Genomic DNA, 20,641 nt, shown 5'->3' on the forward strand with positions numbered 1-20,641 from the left:
GATATTATAGCATACAATATGGAGTAATAATTAACTGCAATTGTTTTTGGAAATGAATGTGTCCCATTTTACGTAGGGCGCCATTTTATTTGATGACAAACAAACGACGTCAGAATCCCAACGTCAGAATATTTTGCGCTATTTTTTCAAATGCAACGTTCTTCTTCGATTTCCTACGCAGAGATCTCCTTGGACGAGCAGAGGGGATCGATTGATTGATTGACTGATTAATCGATCGATCGATTGATTGATAAATTCATTGATTGATTTACAAATCATATAAATTATAAATTGAATTATCTATTGATCAGTGTTTTATTTATTGATTGATTGCAATATTGCATACATGAATAAATGAATTAATGTATTGCTGAATCGACCTATCACTCAATTCACCAATCATTCAAAAGCCAGTCATGCAATATATTTAAGTCGATGACGACAAAAGTTTTCGATATTAAAGTCAACCGTTCAAAATGGCGACCAAGGAAGAAGATTTGACGTTAGAGAATTGTTTAAGTATGTCCTTTGAAGGAATTTTACTTTCACGACAACCTCTGATTCGAGACGAATAAATTTATTTTCTTAATTCTGAATAAATGACAATTGCTTTTTAAATATCTATTTACTGATATAGAAATCCAACTCCAACAGTACCCCAGTTTTCCCCACCCACTAGATAGCCAGATACTGAGATAAAGCTTTACTCCAAATACCAATTGTGCGTGGACGTTTTTTATGGCAAGGCATTCGTTTGGAGATAAAAAGGATCCCATTTATTTAGACTAGATAGATAAATTGAGTGTTATTTGTGTTAAAAAATGAAGCCTTATTTAGCTTATTTATTTACAGTTTAATAAGGGATTCCAAATCAGGGGTAGTTCCGAATCAGTCGTTTAAATTTACCTGAAAATATCTGAGAATGACCTGCATATGAAGATTTTTCTTACATATATATTGTGTTTGACGCTTTGTTATTGCTTACAACAATTTTAGAACGTGTACTCATCAAAACTACCTTTGTGTACATGTTTACAAATATGGCACATGGAACAATTTTACTGACGCACCGGTAATGGAAATGCGCTTTGGATGAATCAACATCAAATAAATAGGTAAATACTTGTTATTTTGGGTTTTAACATAAGATATTTAGTTTAACAGATGCTAGCACCCCACAAAAATATATTGAGAATAAATATTGATTTTACATTGAAAATGAAAGTGGGTTATTGCGGGAATTCCGAGTCACATGTTGGGGGCTGTCTCAAAGTCTAGTGCATTGTATAGTGTACAGTAAATAACGTTCTGGTAAACAATTCTGCATTCTTGTGTAAAAATATTTGTTGAAAACTCAACTTTCTACATAAAATCACTTTTTAGTTGCAAGTAAAATTCATAGTGAGTGGTTTAAAGCTGCACTCTCACATGTATACCATTTTTACAACTTTTATTTTTTTATCTCAGAAAGAGCAAATTTTTGCATAAATATCTGCAAACCAATGATATAAGATTGCTGACAAAAAATCAGATTGTAGACTATTATATTTCCGTTCGAAAATTTATGTTTTATGGCTTAAACGCTTACTTAATACGGTTAACGGTTTAAGAAAAATGCATAAAACATCATTTTTTAAACTTAAATATAAAAATCTGTGATCTGATTTTTTGTCAGCAGTCTTATATCACTAATTTCCAGGGGTGTTCGGAAAAATTGGCTCGTTCCAAGACAAAAAATAAGAAATAAGAAAAGATGTCAAAACGTTCAATCTGTGAGAGTGCAGCTTTAAGAAGTTTGAACCAAAAATACTTGTCTGAAAATTAAATGATAGAAATCATGGCCTGAAGTTTACAAAACATTACTAAGCCATTGGTTCAGTATATAAATTTATGTTATAGTAAACTTGTTCATAAAATTTTAAATGTTGCTAGATCTTATACTTAATAGTAGAAGCAACTGATGGCCATGAGGTTGTGGGTTTGCAGGGGCAAACCTGGAAATTGGAAGTTAAGAGGGGTAGAACTTGTGGTTGCAAATTTGTAGCTCATTTTAGTTAGAAATCATCAGTGAGTATCTTGTAAGTTATTTAGTGTTTTCTTTTTACTTTATTTCTTAAAAACTTCGATGAGCTTAATCACCACATACAAGTACATTTACATACAATTCATTGACACAGTATGAAGTGTTTTACTAAAAGTGTGTTTTATTTCCAATTTCATGGTGAGAGGAACTGTGTATGCTGAAACATGTGGTGATCCAGTACCAAGTACATGTCAATGGCCAGAGCAAAATGAAGTTACATGGTGATGGTGTGGTGCTTCAATGTCAATACACTATCCAGCCAATGGCATCATGCTTTGATGAAACTGTTAAGAATTTGGAAGATACTGTTGCTGAAATGACATCTGGGAGTGCAATGAACCTTGTGATCAGAAATATAAACAGTTGGATTTACTTTGTATTGAAATTTTATCAGATAATGGGACAATTATACTTTTAGCTTTTCTTTTTTGAATTTTAAGAAAACAGTCGAGGAATTGTGATACCCTTGGCATTTCAGATAAGATAACGTTTAAGATATTCAAATGAAACTTGGTACACATGTTTCAATAGCAACTTCATTGGGCAAAACTCCAGCTTAGAAAATGAGTGAGTAGTAATGCCCATTTTCTACTATTTTCAACACCATCATTATCTTATTCCATCATATCTCCATTTCATATATACCATGTGTGTTATCTTTATTTGTTACATATTCTTTTTATTTAATTTCTAGTCAGTGACTGGTACTGCATGTGTTAAAGGTATTAACAAAAAATAAATATAGTTACAAAAGATATTTGTTACATTCAGCCCTACTTCAAATACATTAACAAGATTGATGGCAAAATCAATCATTTTGGATTTTCACTTGACCACCTGTCTGAAACCCCACATCCTTACTTTAACCCACCAGCCTTACTTTTTCATTTGACTAGGACTAACGATTATGTAAAATAAAGTTAAATATGACCAACCTTCATATTTATAAAAAAAAAAAAAGTGCCTGTCAATGAGATACCGCAAGTTCATTATTTCTAACTAGCCTATTTTTTTCTAAATAAAATCCACCCAAACACCCAATTTAATTTTTCAAGTCCGCATGAGAATCAAAGAAAAAAATTCTTTGGCCTTTTCCATGTTTGTTTCGACATGTGTTTGACAGTTCAAGTTGATTTTGAAACGACCCCCAACTTCAGAGAACAGAAGATGCAGTGATTGGATAATACAGCCTAACATATCACGTGATCCTAAACACCTTCAATTGATTCGGAATTCCTACAACGAGTGTGTATATTTAGACAACAAGATATATGGACTTCAGAAGTCTCATCATAATTTGAAAGTAATAAAAATCTAGTCCATATATATGAGCTCCTGAACATGTATTGTTTCATTTAACTGACTATCCTAATATTTATACAGCACTGGATTTGTCCTTACTGATTCGGAATCCCTTAATGGACTGTATATACATCAATTATGTTCCCTTACTATATTTATTTATTTTATGCATTATGTCAAGTGTGATTAAAGTGTCATTTGATATGAACCATGCATTGTTCCAGCTAAGCCTAAATAGCAGGGGAGTGCTTTGCTGCTCTTCAGGCATCCTGCTGCCCATTTTTAAAATGCCCCACTGTGCCCTTTTGTTTGACAGAGCTGCCTTTGATGATTATGAAAGATGTTTGATATATATTGTCAAGCCAATTCAGAAATATGTATGAAAATAATAATTTTACATAATTTGGTACTTAAGTAAAGGCGATAGCTATGGTTTACATAAGAAACTATAAGTATTAAAAGTAGTTGCATAGTACACTGGAACTACTTTTTACTTAAAGTGTACTCATCATCAGTGTTTTAAATAAGAACCACATGCCAGCCAAAATGGACAGTTCAGATGGCAATTCGGCAGGTTAAAACTTGGGAAAAAATGTAATTTTTTAGTAGAATAGTTTGTAGCTGGTTGTTTACTTCACTTCTTGAGACGGTTTAATCCAAACTTTGAAAACCCTGCCTTATGCTATTTGGTTAAGTTTATTGTACAGCTTGGTTTCACTGAATAAAGTGTAATGACGAAAGATTCAGACTGCTTACACATTTAAGTGCAAAATTCTTGATCCTAAATGCAGAACTTAATTGATTGAAAACACCAGACAGAGCTGACTTCCCTTCGCATAAACAAACACAGGAACAAACTGTGATATTCCTCTCTATTTCAGATAATGCCACCAATCCAGCCCACAAGACAGAGGACTGGGATGCCATGGCCCAGTTTACAGAGCTTGTCAATAATGAGATCGAAGGACCACATTATGCTGTGCGGCTCCTTGCTCATAAGATACAGTCACCCATTGAAAGGGAAGCTCTGTATGCTCTGACAGTATGTACTTTTATATAATTATGGGAACATTTATAAATAATGGTTATCAGCCTTATTGTGCAGCTTTAATACTATATAGTATAGATCAGTTGTTAACCGTCTCCGTGGCCTAGTGGTTGAGCGTCCGCCTACGGAGCGGGAGGTCGTGGGTTCAATCCCTGGCAGCGTCATACCAAAAGACGCTAAAAGTTGGTACAAGTAGCTCCCTTGTCTGGCGCTCGGCATTTAAAGGGTAGTGCTTGGAGGGTAGTGCTTGGAAAAGTGGTGTACTCAGTACTGGTTTAACCCAGGAAAGTTGTACCCCGTGTATCGGTGCTTTTCACCGAGCACGTAAAAGAACCAAGGGGTCTCTTTGAAAAAGAGCTATGGTATAGCACCCTGACTTCCATGTATCCCACCACTATCTTTTCAGCAAAAAACAAAGGACCCGTTCAATAAATCAATCGGCATTTAGAATAAGTGCTTGCACTTTCACGGGTTATCCTTGACCCAAGGTCTAAAGAGATACATACAAACATTGCTCCGGTTCACTTAAAGTAAGATTGTACATTCTAATAGCTGATTCATTTCCCTAAAAAATTGAGAATTGTTTGACGTACAACTTGTCTAATATTTCATTACAGGTTATTGAGCTGTGCATCAAGAACTGTGGCAGAAGGTTTCACAATGAGATCGGGAAATTCCGATTCCTGAATGAATTGATCAAGGTCATTTCTCCTAAGGTGAGTGTAAATCTGAATGTAGGTCAAGTCACATGAAGGGTGATAGAAAAGCAGAGTATTCTGGTAAGAAAATGATAGTGAAATTTGCTGTCATAAGTAAGACAGAAACATTTCACAGACTATTTCATGTTTTCAATGGTTTTGTGGGAGAAAGATACATGTACCGGTGCATGTATATTGGAGACATACAAAAATGCAGCTTTGAGAATACCTGTCATTGACATGTGGTCATAACATACATGCATGATGATAGAGCAAATATTCAAGTAATGTGCAAACCTAAGTAGCATGTACTCACATTCTTAAAATATTGTCATTTGTTGATTTCAGTATCTGGGCACGAAGACATCAGAGAGGGTTAAGACTAGGTGTATAGAGCTGATATACTGCTGGCACAAGGGTCTGCCCCACGAGCCCAAAATAGCAGAGGCCTATGTGATGCTTAAACAGCAGGGCATTGTCAAGGAAGACCCTAAACACATGGATGAGGTGAGTATTGAAATAACATTGTTTTACTAATTATTGGCTTGTAAAAGAAGTTTTCATTGTTCTTACTTAATAATTAATTCCTTGGCATTTTTCAATACATTAATGATTGAAGTAAGGTCTTTGTTGTAGTGCACATAGTGCAATGATAGTGTTGGTGGCACATATAATTGTAGGTCAGGTGTTCATAAAATTTTAGCAAAAATACAAAAAAAAATTCTGCAGGATATTTAAAAAAAATATTTCATGACATTTGATTAGTTCTCTTACATACACAAACATACACACAGTCATGCTTTCACACTGGCACATGCACCCTTGACCCGTCAGCACCACAGTCAATGATTGTATTTTCAGGTTCTTTATATTTTGCTTTTTTGGTGTGTCATTTAGGATCAAAAACTATGTCTCTGTAGCTTATCTTTTTTGAAAAGCTGATGTATGCCCCTTGATTGTCAAGAAATGAAATGTTCACTCTGTGGATCTCTTGTATTTGATCGCCTCATTTATACAGGCTTCCCTGAGCTTGCCAAAACCACCTCCTGCTGAGGAAAGAAGAGCCCCATTCGAGGATGATGAAAAAGCAAAGGTAAGACTAGTTAAAACAAAGCAGTGCTGGTATTTGGTATGGAAAGTCCATCTAGAATTCTGCTATATAAGAACAACAGCATACAATGTAAGTTCCGCATAAGGTCTCACTGCCTCCTGATTTCTACAGTTATGTTAGAAGAAATGTCAAGCAGTTCAACTGCCACTTCAATTATGGAAATTTCATTTATTATGAGCAAAGATGTAATATAATTTTGTTGTTATTCTTCTGCATTATAGCCAGCTTTCTTATTTATAATAATATTGTGTGTTTCAGCTGCTCGCAAAGTTGCTGAAGAGTAAAAACCCGGATGATCTGCAAGCAGCCAACAGATTAATCAAAAACATGGTGAAACAGGTACCGACTCAGTGTAGATAACTTTCTCACAGGTCTACACTAGTCATAACTGTGATACATTAATTGTTTTGCTATTATATTTCTATAACATATTTAGTCCGGATTCAAAACATGTGTTTCATGACAACTATGATCAAAAGGCCTTTTAACAGTTATGTAATCTTTATGTAAAACTTCTGAGATTGATGACTAAGACCACATCGTCATCTTGTGCCTATTCTGGCTTCAGGACTCTGATCGTATAGAGCGTGTATCTCGGCGTATCAATGAGCTAGAGGCGATTCATTCCAATGTAAAGCTGCTCAATGAAATGGTCTCCTGCTACAGCCCCCAGTCAACAACCGAATCGGAGAAGGAAATGATGAAGGTATAGAAACTTGGCTCATATACTAGAAAATGGCAATAGTTAATAAGCTTACCAATATTAAGAGTCTTATTTGAGTGTATGGAGCTTTGTCTTTCCTACGGAGTGGGAGGTTGTGGGTTCGATCCCAGGCCGCGTCATGACGAAAGACGTTAAAAGTCAGTACAAGTAGCTCCCATGCCTGGCGCTCGGCATTTAAAGGGTAGTGCTTGGAAAAGTGGTGTAGTCAGTACTGGTTTAACCCAGGAAAGTTGTACCCTGTGTATTGGTGCTTTATACTGAGCATGTAAAAGAACAAAGGTGTCTCTTCGAAAAAAGCTAGGTCTCTTCCGCTGTCCTTTCAGCAAAAACAAAGGACCCGTTGGAAAGAAGTGCTTGCATTTTCACGGGTTATCCTTGACTGCAAAGTCTAAAGATATACATACATAAACTTACTTGAAATGAAAGGAATGTTAAGGATATTATTAACTCAAGCAGTGGTATCTTGGAAATATGACATTTGGATCCACAAGCCATCTTTGAGTGAGAATGATCTTGTGGAATAGGTGTCTGCCTCTAGACCAGCAGGTTTGGGGTTTGTTCCCCCCCATAGACATTATCTTAAACTCTCAAAAGGCACACCAGTACTTGTTTCCAACCAGGAAACACCCTCAAAAGATGTTTATATAAGCTATCAGCTCTCTTCACAAGCTAAAGTACATCAGTACATGTATAAACAAAGACAACTTTCTCTACAACTTGATTATTTTTTTTATAACAAACCTGTCAATGTAGAATTCATCTTTAAAGCAAGTTCACCAAAATGCTTGTGCTTATTTTGACTTGTCTTTTAGTGCCCTACCAGTTTCACTAGGAAAAACTGGTCTGTGCAATAACTCACAAACCTTTGTGTATGCAAGCTAGGTTAATTAAAGTTTGTGGATAGTGGCCCATAAGGAGATTATGACCGTATCTTTCATAACTCAAAAATAATAAAGGCTACACTCTTGAAAGTATGTAGAAAGAAGGCCATTAGGAGTTAATGCTCATCTTCGGATAAAAATTTTGATTGCAAAGGCAACTAAAATAGTGAAAATGCTAGATATATGAAACTGTACAAGTGGCCAATAAAGAAATCATGGAAATTATTTAAAATCTTGTTACTATGGCAACAAAACCAGAAGGAGACTATTGTATTGCCACCAAAACTCAGAGACTTGTTAAAAATGTTTTCTTATTAAGGCAACTGAAATAAAACAAATAAAATACTTTTTTTTTATTTGCAGGAGTTGTATGAGTCTCTAGAGAAGTTGCGGCCCAAGTTGTTCCGTCTTGCTAGTGAGACGGAGGAGTGTGACACTGATGCTCTACGTATGTACTCTTGTGGTAATCATAAAGCAACATATGTGAGAATGTATGGAATATTTTGAATGGAAAGGAAAGTTTAGTTTGCTGGGTCAATAAAGATTCTTTAAATATACATGACATTTGTTTGGTGCAGTTTTGTACCTTTCAGGAAACAGCTTAAATCGAGTGCTTTTAACTATTTCAACATTATTGTTCTGTGTCACTTTGATGTGTAGGTATAAAACTCCAACATTCAAAAAACAAACAAACTGTCTATTAAAATCTTAAACAGTTTGTTGACAGGTAGAGAATAGAAAGAAATATTCTGTTGTCAAATAAGCCAAATTTTCCATGGTTTATGTTTTTCTTGTGCAGAAACTATCCTGAAGGCGAATGATGAAGTGTCCCTGATCATGGCTGACTACAAGAAGACTGTAGAGGGCATCACACAGAATGGACAGGGGGACAACCAGCGAGGTATGCAAGTGATACATATAAGTCAGATGAAAGCAGTTTGTAGAAGTTTTACAAACAAACACATAATGGCATACATGTGCATGTTGAAAAACATTTGGTTAGTTCATAATGTACAATAAATAAAGTAAAAGTGTTCTCTTAAAGGTCAGAATTCTTAAAACATCTTAAGTCAATTCTTAACTTGAGTCGATTTCCTTAAAATGTCCATATTAGAATTTAATGAAAAGTACAAGTGTTTTTAATATAAAAAATGAATATTACATGAAAAATAATGAAAATAAAATATTTTAGGTATTTTCCAGTTATTATATCACATGATTAGTGAGATACTCAATTAAAGAAAACAACTTAAGTTAGGAAATGACTTGAGATGTTTTATGAATAACAGCCAAGTTCTTTATCCTTTTCTGCATCTTATGTTTGAAATACTCATCTATGTTGTTTTGGGGAATTATGGCAGCTGATGTTTATTTTCAGAGGCCCTTATGAAAGCCACGGGCACAAGTCAGTATCATTTCATACATAACTTCCATTCATGTACTGCAGTCAAGTATAACTTCCCTTCTTACACATTTAGACAATCTTACAATGATTCAGAAACATTCATGTTTATTTGTATGTTAAAGTTTGAATATCTTTTTTTGTTTTCCTTGTTTCATTCGTCTATTTATTTTCATTCTACATGCATGCAGTTATTTTAATAGAAGTCATTAGAAATTAGTACCATCTATATTCCTACTTTCTGTTCGGTAATATTTAAACTGGTTTAGAATTTTGTTGAAGTCCATTTTTAGTTTTATTGACCCTAGTCTATTACTCATATTGACCATTATGTTCTGGACATTATACCTGGCTTTATACTTGTAGCACACAGGCAGAAACCATCACATGTAAGTCCACCCTCACCCACATATTATCACCACCCCCTGTCTCCCTACAGGTGGGGGCAGTTCCCTGGTGGACCTTGCCTTCGACCAGCCCCCAGCCTACACCGCCAACATGGCTGCCCAATCGTTCGGGGGCCTTGATGATGAGATGCTCCACCTAGGTACAGGTACATACGGCACTAACTCGACTTGTTACATGATATTTACAGGTGCTAGAGTTGGATTAGGCTTTGTGGAGATGGCTTTTGGAGAGTTATGTAGTTACTGTGTTGGATCCATTTACTTTAGCTTAAAAAATATGAAGAGAGATAGGTGGAACAGTATTATGTGGTAATTGAGCTGCAGATAAGATTTTTGGTCTAGTTCTATTTTAAGCCCTGATATTTTAAGCAAAGCTTCACTCTTAAAAGTTCAGTTGATTAATACCTTACTTACGGCTACAGGTACACATCCCGATCCATTAATAGGATGTATTGATTAAATGCGATGCATTTTGATACACGAAGGATTAAATCCCTTGCATTTTTTTAAAATAATTTTTAATGCTTGTATAAACATGCACCTTATCTGGAACTGTGATAATTTCCCTTGAGCATGAATGATGTATATTCAGTTGATAAAAAAAGTACAATTTTTGTACATTTAAAACATTAAAAAATATTTTATTTACCAAATGCATGTTTTACAGGAATTTATTTAATTTTCCAAGTCTGAAGGGTATGTTATGACAGTCCAAGATTTTCTTTATAAAAATGTTTTCTCTGTACTCAACTTTTTATTAAAAGTTTATTTTTGTTCTTCAAGCTGAATAAAATATTTCAAACTATTCAATGTGTTACCAGGTCTACGGTCTCCAAGTACCCCAGGAACTGGAACCACCCAGACCTCAGATAGTCTCTTGTCGGACCTAGACTCAATATTCACATCAGCTGCACCGACTCAACAAACAAATGTAAGTGGACATCATTTATTGACAGCTCCACTGCAACAACAAACAAATATATCTATCTATCTCTGTTTAATGTCAACTCCTCTTCCGAGTGTTACTGACATGTAATATAAGTGGACATCATTCATTGACAGCTCCACTGCAACAAGAAATAAATGTAAGTCACTTCATCGGCCCAACAAATATAAAGGTTTGCTTGTTTGTTTTTGAATCCAAACATAGAAAGGGTTCATTCAATAGTGAATGTTGTTCTGGCTAGAGTTAATATTGAGGATGGTATTCAAGTGTTATTTAGTCTATCTTATAAAACAGATTTGAAAGAAATATTAAACACGCCTCAATTATTTTTTTTCAGTTTTTCCCTGGTCAGCAGATGACCACATCACTGAACACTATGTCCATGAACAACTCCGTGTCTTACCCCGGTATGGGGACACAAGCTGGGGTCAGTTTAGGGAATTACCAGCCCCTTAACCCCATGCAGACATCTCAACCTCCAGTCAGCACAGTTCCTGCCACAAAAACAGGTATGCAAAGATACAGACGGGATGGAATGTTATTGCCATGGGGGTCTTTGGTCTTGATATATAGTTATTTGTTTTGATTTTTGACAATGAACATTCTCTTAGTAAAATTAATTTAGCATTAGGTAATTTTATACAATACTTTTATGATATTTAGAGACTCAAGGAGTTTCGCAGATAGTATTGTAATTCTAACATTTATGTTTGTATTTGTTTAATGTGTACCCTGGAACCTGTATTGTGGTGGTTATATATGTGAAATTTGCCTGATTGTGCCATTCCTGTTCCTATAGGTTCAGTGTTTGACATGAGCCCTGCTGTGCCCTCATCCCAGGCAATGGAGGACCTAGACTTGCTTGGCCAGTCTCTCATGCAACAGAGCCTCAGTACAAACAAGGCCAGCTACTCATTTGAAAAACCAGTGTAAGTACATCATCATCATCATCATCATCATCATCATCATCATCATCATCATCATCATCATCAAAACCAGTGTAAGTACATGTAGATAGATAACTTTGCTATCATCATCATCATCATCATCATCATCATCATCATCATCATCATCATCATCATCATCATCATCATCATCATCATCTCCAGTGATTGCATCACTCTGCAAGGAGAATTCTTGCAATTGCTTTGAAATGGATATGGTATTTATTTAATATTTATCTTCGAGCTAGAACATGATAGTCTTAATACAAGTAGTATAACAATTATATTGATTTACTTTAAGCACCAGTACTTGTCAAATAACAAATCAACTATTAATTTCATGGGTTTTATTAGTTATTTCATCGTTACTTTTCTTTTAAAGACCTGTAGAGAAAAAGACGTTAAACCAACTGGCCTCCTCCAGCCAGGCTACCCCTGTGTCCTGGCCTGCACCCACTTTCTCTACCCCAGTACAGCCCCAGGCCCCTGTTGCAATGACAAGCAAGCCTATCCCCGCTGCCATGGTGAGCCACCCTCCCCCAGTATCCACAGTTACCGGCTCAATGACAACAACAGTGATGGGAACCTCACAAGCCACTCCAAACTCTGGGGAGGTTCAGCCCCTCACTGATGTGTTCGTGCCACTTGAGAGTATCAAACCAGGTGTGTACCATTGAATATTTGTATTCATAGAACATTGCATAGAATATTCAATAGCTGCTTTGACTCAATTAATTGAGCGCAGTATTAATTCTGTTTGCAGAATTACTTTTCAAGTTTTGAAACAGTGAAATGTTAGAGGCTTTAACTCTGTGCTAATTGGTCAAGTGAATTTTCAATCAAGTTCAATAGTTTAGCCTGTTGAAGGACTTTTCACATCAAAGACACTAACTGCCACCATCAGTAATTTGACCTATTCTTTGATGTATCACCAGAAGCTAAATACTGAAGAGGCCTGTCCATATCCCCCAAAACATTCATATATTACAGTTTGCATTGGTTTCACTTTAATATAAGTGATATCTTAGGTTTAAATTTGGTTGAAAAACAATGCAGTGACCAACGAAATGGTTTGAATTTTTGGAAATGTTGGTTTTTAAGAGAGTAGGACGTAACACCTCTCGCTTATTGTTGTATAGTTGGACAAAACAAGCCTGATCATGTTTACAAGGTCAAAATACCACCTAAAGTTTTGAGTAGTGTGGACCAAATCTTCACCAAAACACCAATCAGACTGAACTAACTGGACTATACATGTGCTAGGAGCTAAAAACTAGATGCTAAGTAACACTTTGTAACAAAGAATTGTTAGTATATTGTTAGTATATAATATAACAAGTGTCATACTAAAGTTAGGATGAAGGCATTTTTTAAAGATTTAATTCCGGGTCATAAAAGAGTGTTCTATACTAAGTATAATATGTTAATTCTATAAACCAGTGAGTGTGATTTGGTTCAGGGGTGTTTTGTCCACCCTTGTTAAATCATTAGGTGATATTTTGTTGTCTTTGTAAACAATATATATATTTTTTGTGCACCTATGCAAAAATGAGCAGGAGGTGTTTTGTCAGGGGGTTGATTTGTCCGGCTCCGCTTTGAAGCTCATGTAAGAGCCATATAAATTGGCTGTGTCTTCAGGTGGAAAATGGCATTGCAATCATGATTTGTTATAAACTGATCGATGTGCAAGTTTGTTGCACACAACAGTATTTTTAAGATAGTTTTAAATTATCTCAAAACGTTTCTTAAAGAGAAAATAGTGAATATCAAAGATTATGTTGCCATTGGTGGATCCAGTTTTTTTGTTAATACACATGTAAGATGATTATTTGATTTTGGCATATGCAAAATTGCAGGCACAACCCCCCCAGTTACAGCTTATGACAAGAACGGCCTGAAAGTGTTGATCTTGGTTACCCAGAACACGCCGCGGGATGACGTCACTGTTATGGTGATCTCCGTCATCAGTATCAACACTGTTCCTGTCAAATCATTCGTGTTTCAGGCTGCAGTGCCAAAGGTAAATTAGATTTTTGAAGATTGTTGTTTCTGTAGATTAAAAAATGTAGAAATATAAGGTCTTGAATTTACACATGTATAGTGATAATGATATCATGAACTCCAGGTATTGTTTATACATGTTTCTGTGAATTATGACTTCTCATAATTGCAATCATGAACTCAGGACATTGGGAATTCATGTTAATGTACATAATGACACTCATAACCTCAAGGTATTGGGAATACATGTTAATGTACATAATGGCTTCTCATAATGGCAATTATCAACTCAAGGTATTGGGAATTCATGTTAATGTACATAATGGCTTCTCATAATGGCAATTATCAACTCAAGATATTGGGAATTCATGTTAATGTACATAATGGCTTCTCATAATGGCAATCTAGAACTCAAGATATTTGGAATTCATGTTAATGTACATAATGGCTTCTCATAATGGCAATCTAGAACTCAAGATATTGGGAATTTGTGTTAATGTACATAATGGCTTCTCATAATGGCAATCATTAACTCAAGATATTTGGAATTCATGTTAATGTACATAATGGCTTCTCATAATGGCAATCTAAAACTCAAGATATTGGGAATTTGTGTTAATGTACATAATGGCTTCTCATAATGGCAATCATTAACTCAAGATATTGGGAATTCATGTTAATGTACATAATGGCTTCTCATAATGGCAATTATCAACTCAAGATATTGGGATTTCATGGTAATGTACATAATGGCATCTCATAATGGCAATCAAGAACTCAAGATATTGGGAATACATGGACCCGTACATAATGATTTCTCATGAATGCAATGCTTAAGCTGTCCAGTTTTAACAGAGTGTGGCAAAGTCTGGTTCTGTTGTCTTTGACAAGAAAACATAATAATTGGCATTCATATGTTTCTCATTATTTACATTTCTGTGGTACATAGTGATACACACTTGTGTATACTTCAGATAATGAAGGTGAAACTCCAGCCCCCCTCTGGAACGGACCTGCCGGCCTTCAACCCGATACTACCCCCTTCTGCCATCACGCAGGTTTTACTGCTAGCAAACCCTCAACAGGTATAACTGAACTCATTAACCTTAATCAGGGGTTCTAAAGTTCAGGATTGATCCTTTCATCTTCAGACTATTGTGCAATTGTTAAAGATTTCTTTTTGCATCAAAAACAGAAACAAGTACCTTGAAAAAAATATATATAACCTTGGAAGCAATTATTAAAAGGGATCAAAGCCTGCCTTGGGCATGAATCCCTCAACCAAACAGTCTGTCTGGCTATTTTTTTTAGGAATGACAATTATCAGCTGTTACGAATACAATGTGTTTATACCACGTGATAAATTACGTCATATATGCTACATTGGAAGGCAACATTTTGCTTTAGTTTCATCAAACAGTTTGACAATCCTGTTTCCAAAATAATATTTTGACAGTGCTCCGTCAGACAGCTGTATTGTAAACAGGTTTGTTGATGTGTTTTAAGAAACTAAACACTAAATCAAACTCTGGTTAAAGGCATCGGAAAGTTATCTTTGTTTAAAGTCTTCATTTGATGCAGCATTTATGACGCAATTTATTACATGGTATAAACACACTGAAGTAGAACCCCTGCTTGTTGAATCCCGTTTAATACAAGCTAACAGTTTGTTTGTTTTAAAGAAAAAAGTTGAGGTACTGCTATAGACTTGGTGGCTTTAAGTGCAAGCAGTTGAGATATTAACATAAAATTTGTAACTATTATTTTTAGCAAGTACCATAACTCTAGCTAAATTATTTATTGAGTTATGACTCTTGATCAATAAGCGTTGACAATCTGCTTGAAGTGTTATTGCTCAATAATCTTAAAAGTTTGATTTAAAACTGAAGCACATGTATGTATTGTAAATCACTTAAAGTCCAACATTTGTACTCGCCTCAGCTTTAACTTATACATAATTGCCTTTTTTTTTCTCTTTTTTTCAGGAGAAGATTCGTTTAAAGTTCAAGATATCATATATGCTAAATGATCAAATGCATTCCGATGTGGGAGACATTGATGGTTTTGGTGTATAGCTGTGCAGTATGTCATGACTGTACAGTATAGTATCACACGGTGTATAGCTGTGCAGTATGTCATGACTGTACAGTACAGTACAGTATCACACGGTGTATAGCTATGCAGTATGTCATGACTGTACAGTATAGTATCACACGGTGTATAGCTGTGCAGTATGTCATGACTGTACAGTGCAGTATCACACAGTGTTTAGCTGTGCAGTATGTCATGACTGTACAGTATAGTATCACACGGTGTATAGCTGTGCAGTATGTCATGACTGTACAGTACAGTACAGTATCACACGGTGTATAGCTATGCAGTATGTCATGACTGTACAGTACAGTACAGTATCACACGGTGTATAGCTATGCAGTATGTCATGACTGTACAGTGCAGTATCACACAGTGTATAGCTGTGCAGTATGTCATGACTGTACAGTACAGTATCACACGGTGTATAGCTGTGCAGTATGTCATGACTGTACAGTATAGTATCACACGGTGTATAGCTGTGCAGTATGTCATGACTGTACAGTACAGTACAGTATCACACGGTGTATAGCTATGCAGTATGTCATGACTGTACAGTACAGTACAGTATCACACGGTGTATAGCTATGCAGTATGTCATGACTGTACAGTGCAGTATCACACAGTGTATAGCTGTGCAGTATGTCATGACTGTACAGTACAGTATCACACGGTGTATAGCTGTGCAGTATGTCATGACTGTACAGTACAGTACAGTATCACACGGTGTATAGCTATGCAGTATGTCATGACTGTACAGTGCAGTATCACACAGTGTATAGCTGTGCAGTATGTCATGACTGTACAGTACAGTACAGTATCACACGGTGTATAGCTGTGCAGTATGTCATGACTGTACAGTATCACACGGTGTATAGCTGTGCAGTATGTCATGACTGTACAGTATCACACGGTGTATAACTGTGCAGTATGTCATGACTGTACAGTACATTATCACTCACAGTGTGTTTACATGATGACTAGAATTAACATGTTCTGTGATATGTTAAAGAGATAAGCCAATACTGTGAAATCACAATTATACATGTAGTTCAATGGATTCTACTTGAAATGACAAATAATTTAGACAAGAGATAAATGCTTTGCTTGCTTCTTAATCTTTTACATTGGTGCATTTTCAAATTGGCAGAAAAACAGTTAACTATATATTTTTATTCGATGCTTTTTCATTTATCATATAATATTACATTGAAACAAACAATAAATCTGTATACACACTCTTTAAGTAATGAATTTTATTTCTTGAGGCTGTGGGAAAATTTAATCATATCCACATTAATAATATTTTTGAACTGATTTGCACAATACATATACAATTTTTCTTATCTCAAGTATATGTACTTGTTATGAATATTTGGATATTGTATTTTTATATTAAAAAGTGACAGTGACCTGAATGTGACCAGGTAGCACTAGGGTGTAGTCCGTTGAAATATCACATAAGACACAATGTTTCTATTCAAGTTGTTGTTTATTTATTCATTCTTCTGTTCTTTCCTAAAATATGACAGTCATTTATACTATTTCCATTTCCATTTGAACTGTGTACATGGTCTGAAATTCTGAATGAAATGTGAAATGTGGTACATGTGAACATGTTATTCAAGGAAAGCTGGGTCTTTTTTCATGTTTGGGTCTTTTTTCATGCTCGCTTTAGTTTGCTTTCAGTTGTCTGTGATCTGTAGGGTAAGATTTCAATACCCATCAGCAGTACATTGTATAAAACTGGTTAAATTTTTTGGTTTTGTCAAAAGTAATCAATCAAATACTCCAAATATGCATACTAGCTAACTGTGGACATCTTTTCTAAGCTTTGTACAATTGGCTGTAGGCTGTTCATTTTTGCTTTAGTAAGTTGTTCTTAGTGACTAACTCTTCACTTTTCCGATGGAAACTAATACATGTATTGATAATCAAAGTAACATTTCTATTATAGTAGTGAAAAAGTAATTTAGCTCGGGGTAGTTATAGGGGTGTGCAATATACAGGTAGAAATTACCAAGTTCCTTTCAAAGGCTTACAGAAAAATTTGGCTTGCCACAATGAATTATGTATGAGAAGTATCATTTTAAGAGCTGGTATTTAATATGGCATAATAAATTTAAAAAAAACCTTGACCTGGCCCAAATTTCTTAAGCAATCTTAAGTTCCTTGTAACAGTATTCAAGCTTGGTATATTATCGTTTTATACCTGCACTCTTACAGATTGACTGTTTTGACATTTTTTTTAGCTGATTTTGGAATCAATGCCTACTATTGAGTTATATAAGATAACTCACAATAGAACAGATCACAATTGTTTGGGAAGTTAAAATTGTTAGTAATGCTTTTAGCCGTAAAAAACATCACTTTTTAAATGTAAATATGGAGCACTTCAATATGATATTTTATCAGCAGTCTTGTATCACTGGATTCCAGATATTTGCACATAAATTGGCTTATTCTAAGTCAAAAAAAGACAGAAAGTTGTCAAAATTGTCAATCGGCGAGAGTTATGGGACTTTAAACTAAATTATCTTTTAGAAATTCATGTTCAACTTATGTGTGTTTTGTAAAATAAATCTTAAAACAAGTAATTTGGCTGAAAGAAATAACATACATACGGTAAGCATTTTACTTGAGCATGATAAGCTTAAGATGTTAGAAATTTGGTCCAGTCATTCTCTTAAGTCAATTGAGTAAGCTGAAGTACTGGAGGTAATGTTCTTGAAATATATGTTAAGTTTAGTTTTGCTTTATCATTTTTTGTGGGGATTGATTGTTTTTCATAAAAATATGTTGTTTACTTCTGTTTAACTTTCTGTCTTGCAGTAGTGGTGCGTAGTAGTGAAGTATTTTAGTTTCAACAAAACCATGTTCTTTTCCTGTTTAATTTTGATATCACTTCTTCATTATCACTATAGGAGAAAGCTCTTCTGTGAAGACTGTCTTTAAAAAGAAATTCATGTACACCAGTGTGTTGTACAGAACTTATTTGTTTCATGAATGTGGTGTAAACAGAACATTATTTAACATTAATTTTGATGTTCACAATAATCTCATTGATAAGCTGTATACTCATTGTACAACATTTATTTGTTTTAAAATGGAAATTCATTCTCTCCTTATTTAACTTTATGTTCATAATGTATGTTACAAATAATTCTATGAACAATAAAATATTTAATCTTAAGATTTAAAAAAATGTAGTTATCGTTTGTTTCCAACCTTTTGTCGTGATTTTAAGGCATTTCATATCTAATATTGATTCTAGTATGTAAACTTAAATCAAAGGGAAATAAATATTGGTACGTTTTTATAGTGTCCTTGCCCATTGCAGACAAATTGTGTGTCACTGAAACATATTTAGCAAATGTTTCTTACACAATTAAAAGTTCTTTCCTTTCAGTTAAATATTTATTTCCATTGACAGATTAAACTACTTGGGTGTAAGCTTCAGCATTTGAAGAAAAAGTCACTCTTGAGAGGGCGGTCAAACTATAGCCTGGGTGTGTTGCTAAGGAAAGGGTCAATGTTTTTGTACAACAGTAGAGTCCTATTACTATAAAAATGACAAGGGTCAAAAAGCACTTCAGCTAAATATAGATAGAATTATCCAATAGAAAGTGTGGGAAAGTTAAACCCCTCCCACAGAAAGTCCGCTTGTTTTTTAACACGCAGACTCAATGCCACAACCTGAATCAAAAAAGTGCCTCAAAAATCTCTAGATATCAGGCACTCAAGCAATCTTACCTTTGGTAGGATTTGCTTGCATGGCACTCCCTGTAAAACAGCTTAAGCCACCATCATGTATGTATTATCTTAACAAGACGCCAGATTTTTTTATTTGACGATGCAATTTTGCAAGCCTATCATTCGAGCTACTGACCTAGTTTTTTAACCAAGAAGACCAATATTCATACTTATCAGAGATATATTCATACAAAATACCTATCAAATTTCATGAATATCAACAAAAACTTCCATTTGTGTGAGGAAAAATGAATTATTTTTTTTATACATCAGCTTTTCCTAAAAAAGGTAGTTCAAGAGACCAAGTTTTTGACCCAATATGACACACTTCACCATCTAAGATTTCATACACACAAATATTTTTAAAAAGTCAATTAAATCAAAACATTTTACCTAATGACTAATTTTTTTACTCAAGGTGACTCATATTTACAATAGCTGAAGATACAGACAATTTTTCAAGAAGTTTAATGAAATTTTGATAGAAATTTTAAATTTATAACATGGGGAAAATATTTACGAAGATTTGACATAGTTATTGACCTGAGGTGACCCATATTCGAATATCTTCAAAACAACATGTACACAAGGATTATGACAAAATTTCATAACCAATTGGATATAAACTAAGATTTGACCTACCATACTTTTGACCTGAGGTCACCCATATTCACAGCTGTTCAAGACAGTGTGTTGACCAGTTTTCCTAAAAGTTTCATAACAATAGGATAAATTATATTGCCTTCATGACATGGAATGCAGACTTAATGTCATTTGTATCATCAACCAGATAAAACTATATAATATTAAAGTGCAAATTTTGGCTCTTAAACACTTAAAAAAAATGCTCGACTTGCTTTTTTCTGAAAACCTGTACATCAGCAGCATTTTGCACCAACTTGAACCTTGACCACAACTTATAATCCATTCAAGATATTGAATATACATATATATATAAATTATATGTATTATATAAAAAATAAAAAAATAATTTTGATGAAACTTCACAGGGATATTCTTTAAGTGGCATTCCATGCCAAACTGGTTGCCCTGGGGTCAAAATTGATCTCACCCTGGGGTCACCTGTTTTACATAGATATGAAGGAAAATCTTCATGTAAAATCTGCGCCTACACCCTTGATATTTTGTATGTAGGATCATATAGTGGTCCTCTACCATGTTTGTTCATTATATGCCCATAGGATCAAAACTGGCCCTGCTCAATGGGTCACCAGTTTTTTAACAATTTA

General features: G+C 34.8%; 1 protein-coding gene across 4 annotated transcripts; it reads left to right on the forward strand.

Moving 5' to 3' along the window:
- Positions 1-470: 470 nt before the first annotated feature.
- Positions 471-18,833, forward strand: LOC128218557 (ADP-ribosylation factor-binding protein GGA1-like). 4 transcript variants are annotated; one of them, XM_052926252.1, is made up of 18 exons: positions 471-519; positions 4,267-4,427; positions 5,051-5,149; positions 5,480-5,638; positions 6,150-6,224; positions 6,501-6,581; positions 6,811-6,948; positions 8,211-8,295; positions 8,647-8,748; positions 9,226-9,252; positions 9,689-9,802; positions 10,478-10,587; positions 10,940-11,111; positions 11,402-11,531; positions 11,929-12,209; positions 13,403-13,566; positions 14,522-14,632; positions 15,533-18,833. In XM_052926252.1, exons 1-18 carry the CDS (start codon positions 477-479, stop codon positions 15,620-15,622), a joined length of 2,142 nt encoding a protein of 713 aa, XP_052782212.1. In that variant the 5' UTR covers positions 471-476; the 3' UTR covers positions 15,623-18,833. The 4 variants fall into 4 exon arrangements, with proteins under 4 accessions (XP_052782212.1, XP_052782217.1, XP_052782225.1 ...); XM_052926257.1 differs by having other exon boundaries at positions 9,689-9,796; XM_052926265.1 differs by lacking the exon at positions 9,226-9,252.
- The last annotated feature ends 1,808 nt before the right edge of the window (positions 18,834-20,641 follow it).

This window comes from Mya arenaria, chromosome 2 (genome assembly GCF_026914265.1).
Source record: "Mya arenaria isolate MELC-2E11 chromosome 2, ASM2691426v1".
Classification (NCBI taxonomy): domain Eukaryota; kingdom Metazoa; phylum Mollusca; class Bivalvia; order Myida; family Myidae; genus Mya; species Mya arenaria.

Bases quoted from the DNA above. Each gene is read 5' to 3' on its own strand.
- LOC128218557 (XM_052926252.1), top strand. From the start codon at position 477: ATGGCGACCAAGGAAGAAGATTTGACGTTAGAGAATTGTTTAA. The intron at 8,296-8,646 runs GTATGTACTCTT...TTTCTTGTGCAG, and splicing joins GTGTGACACTGATGCTCTAC to AAACTATCCTGAAGGCGAAT. The intron at 14,633-15,532 runs GTATAACTGAAC...TCTTTTTTTCAG, and splicing joins TGCTAGCAAACCCTCAACAG to GAGAAGATTCGTTTAAAGTT.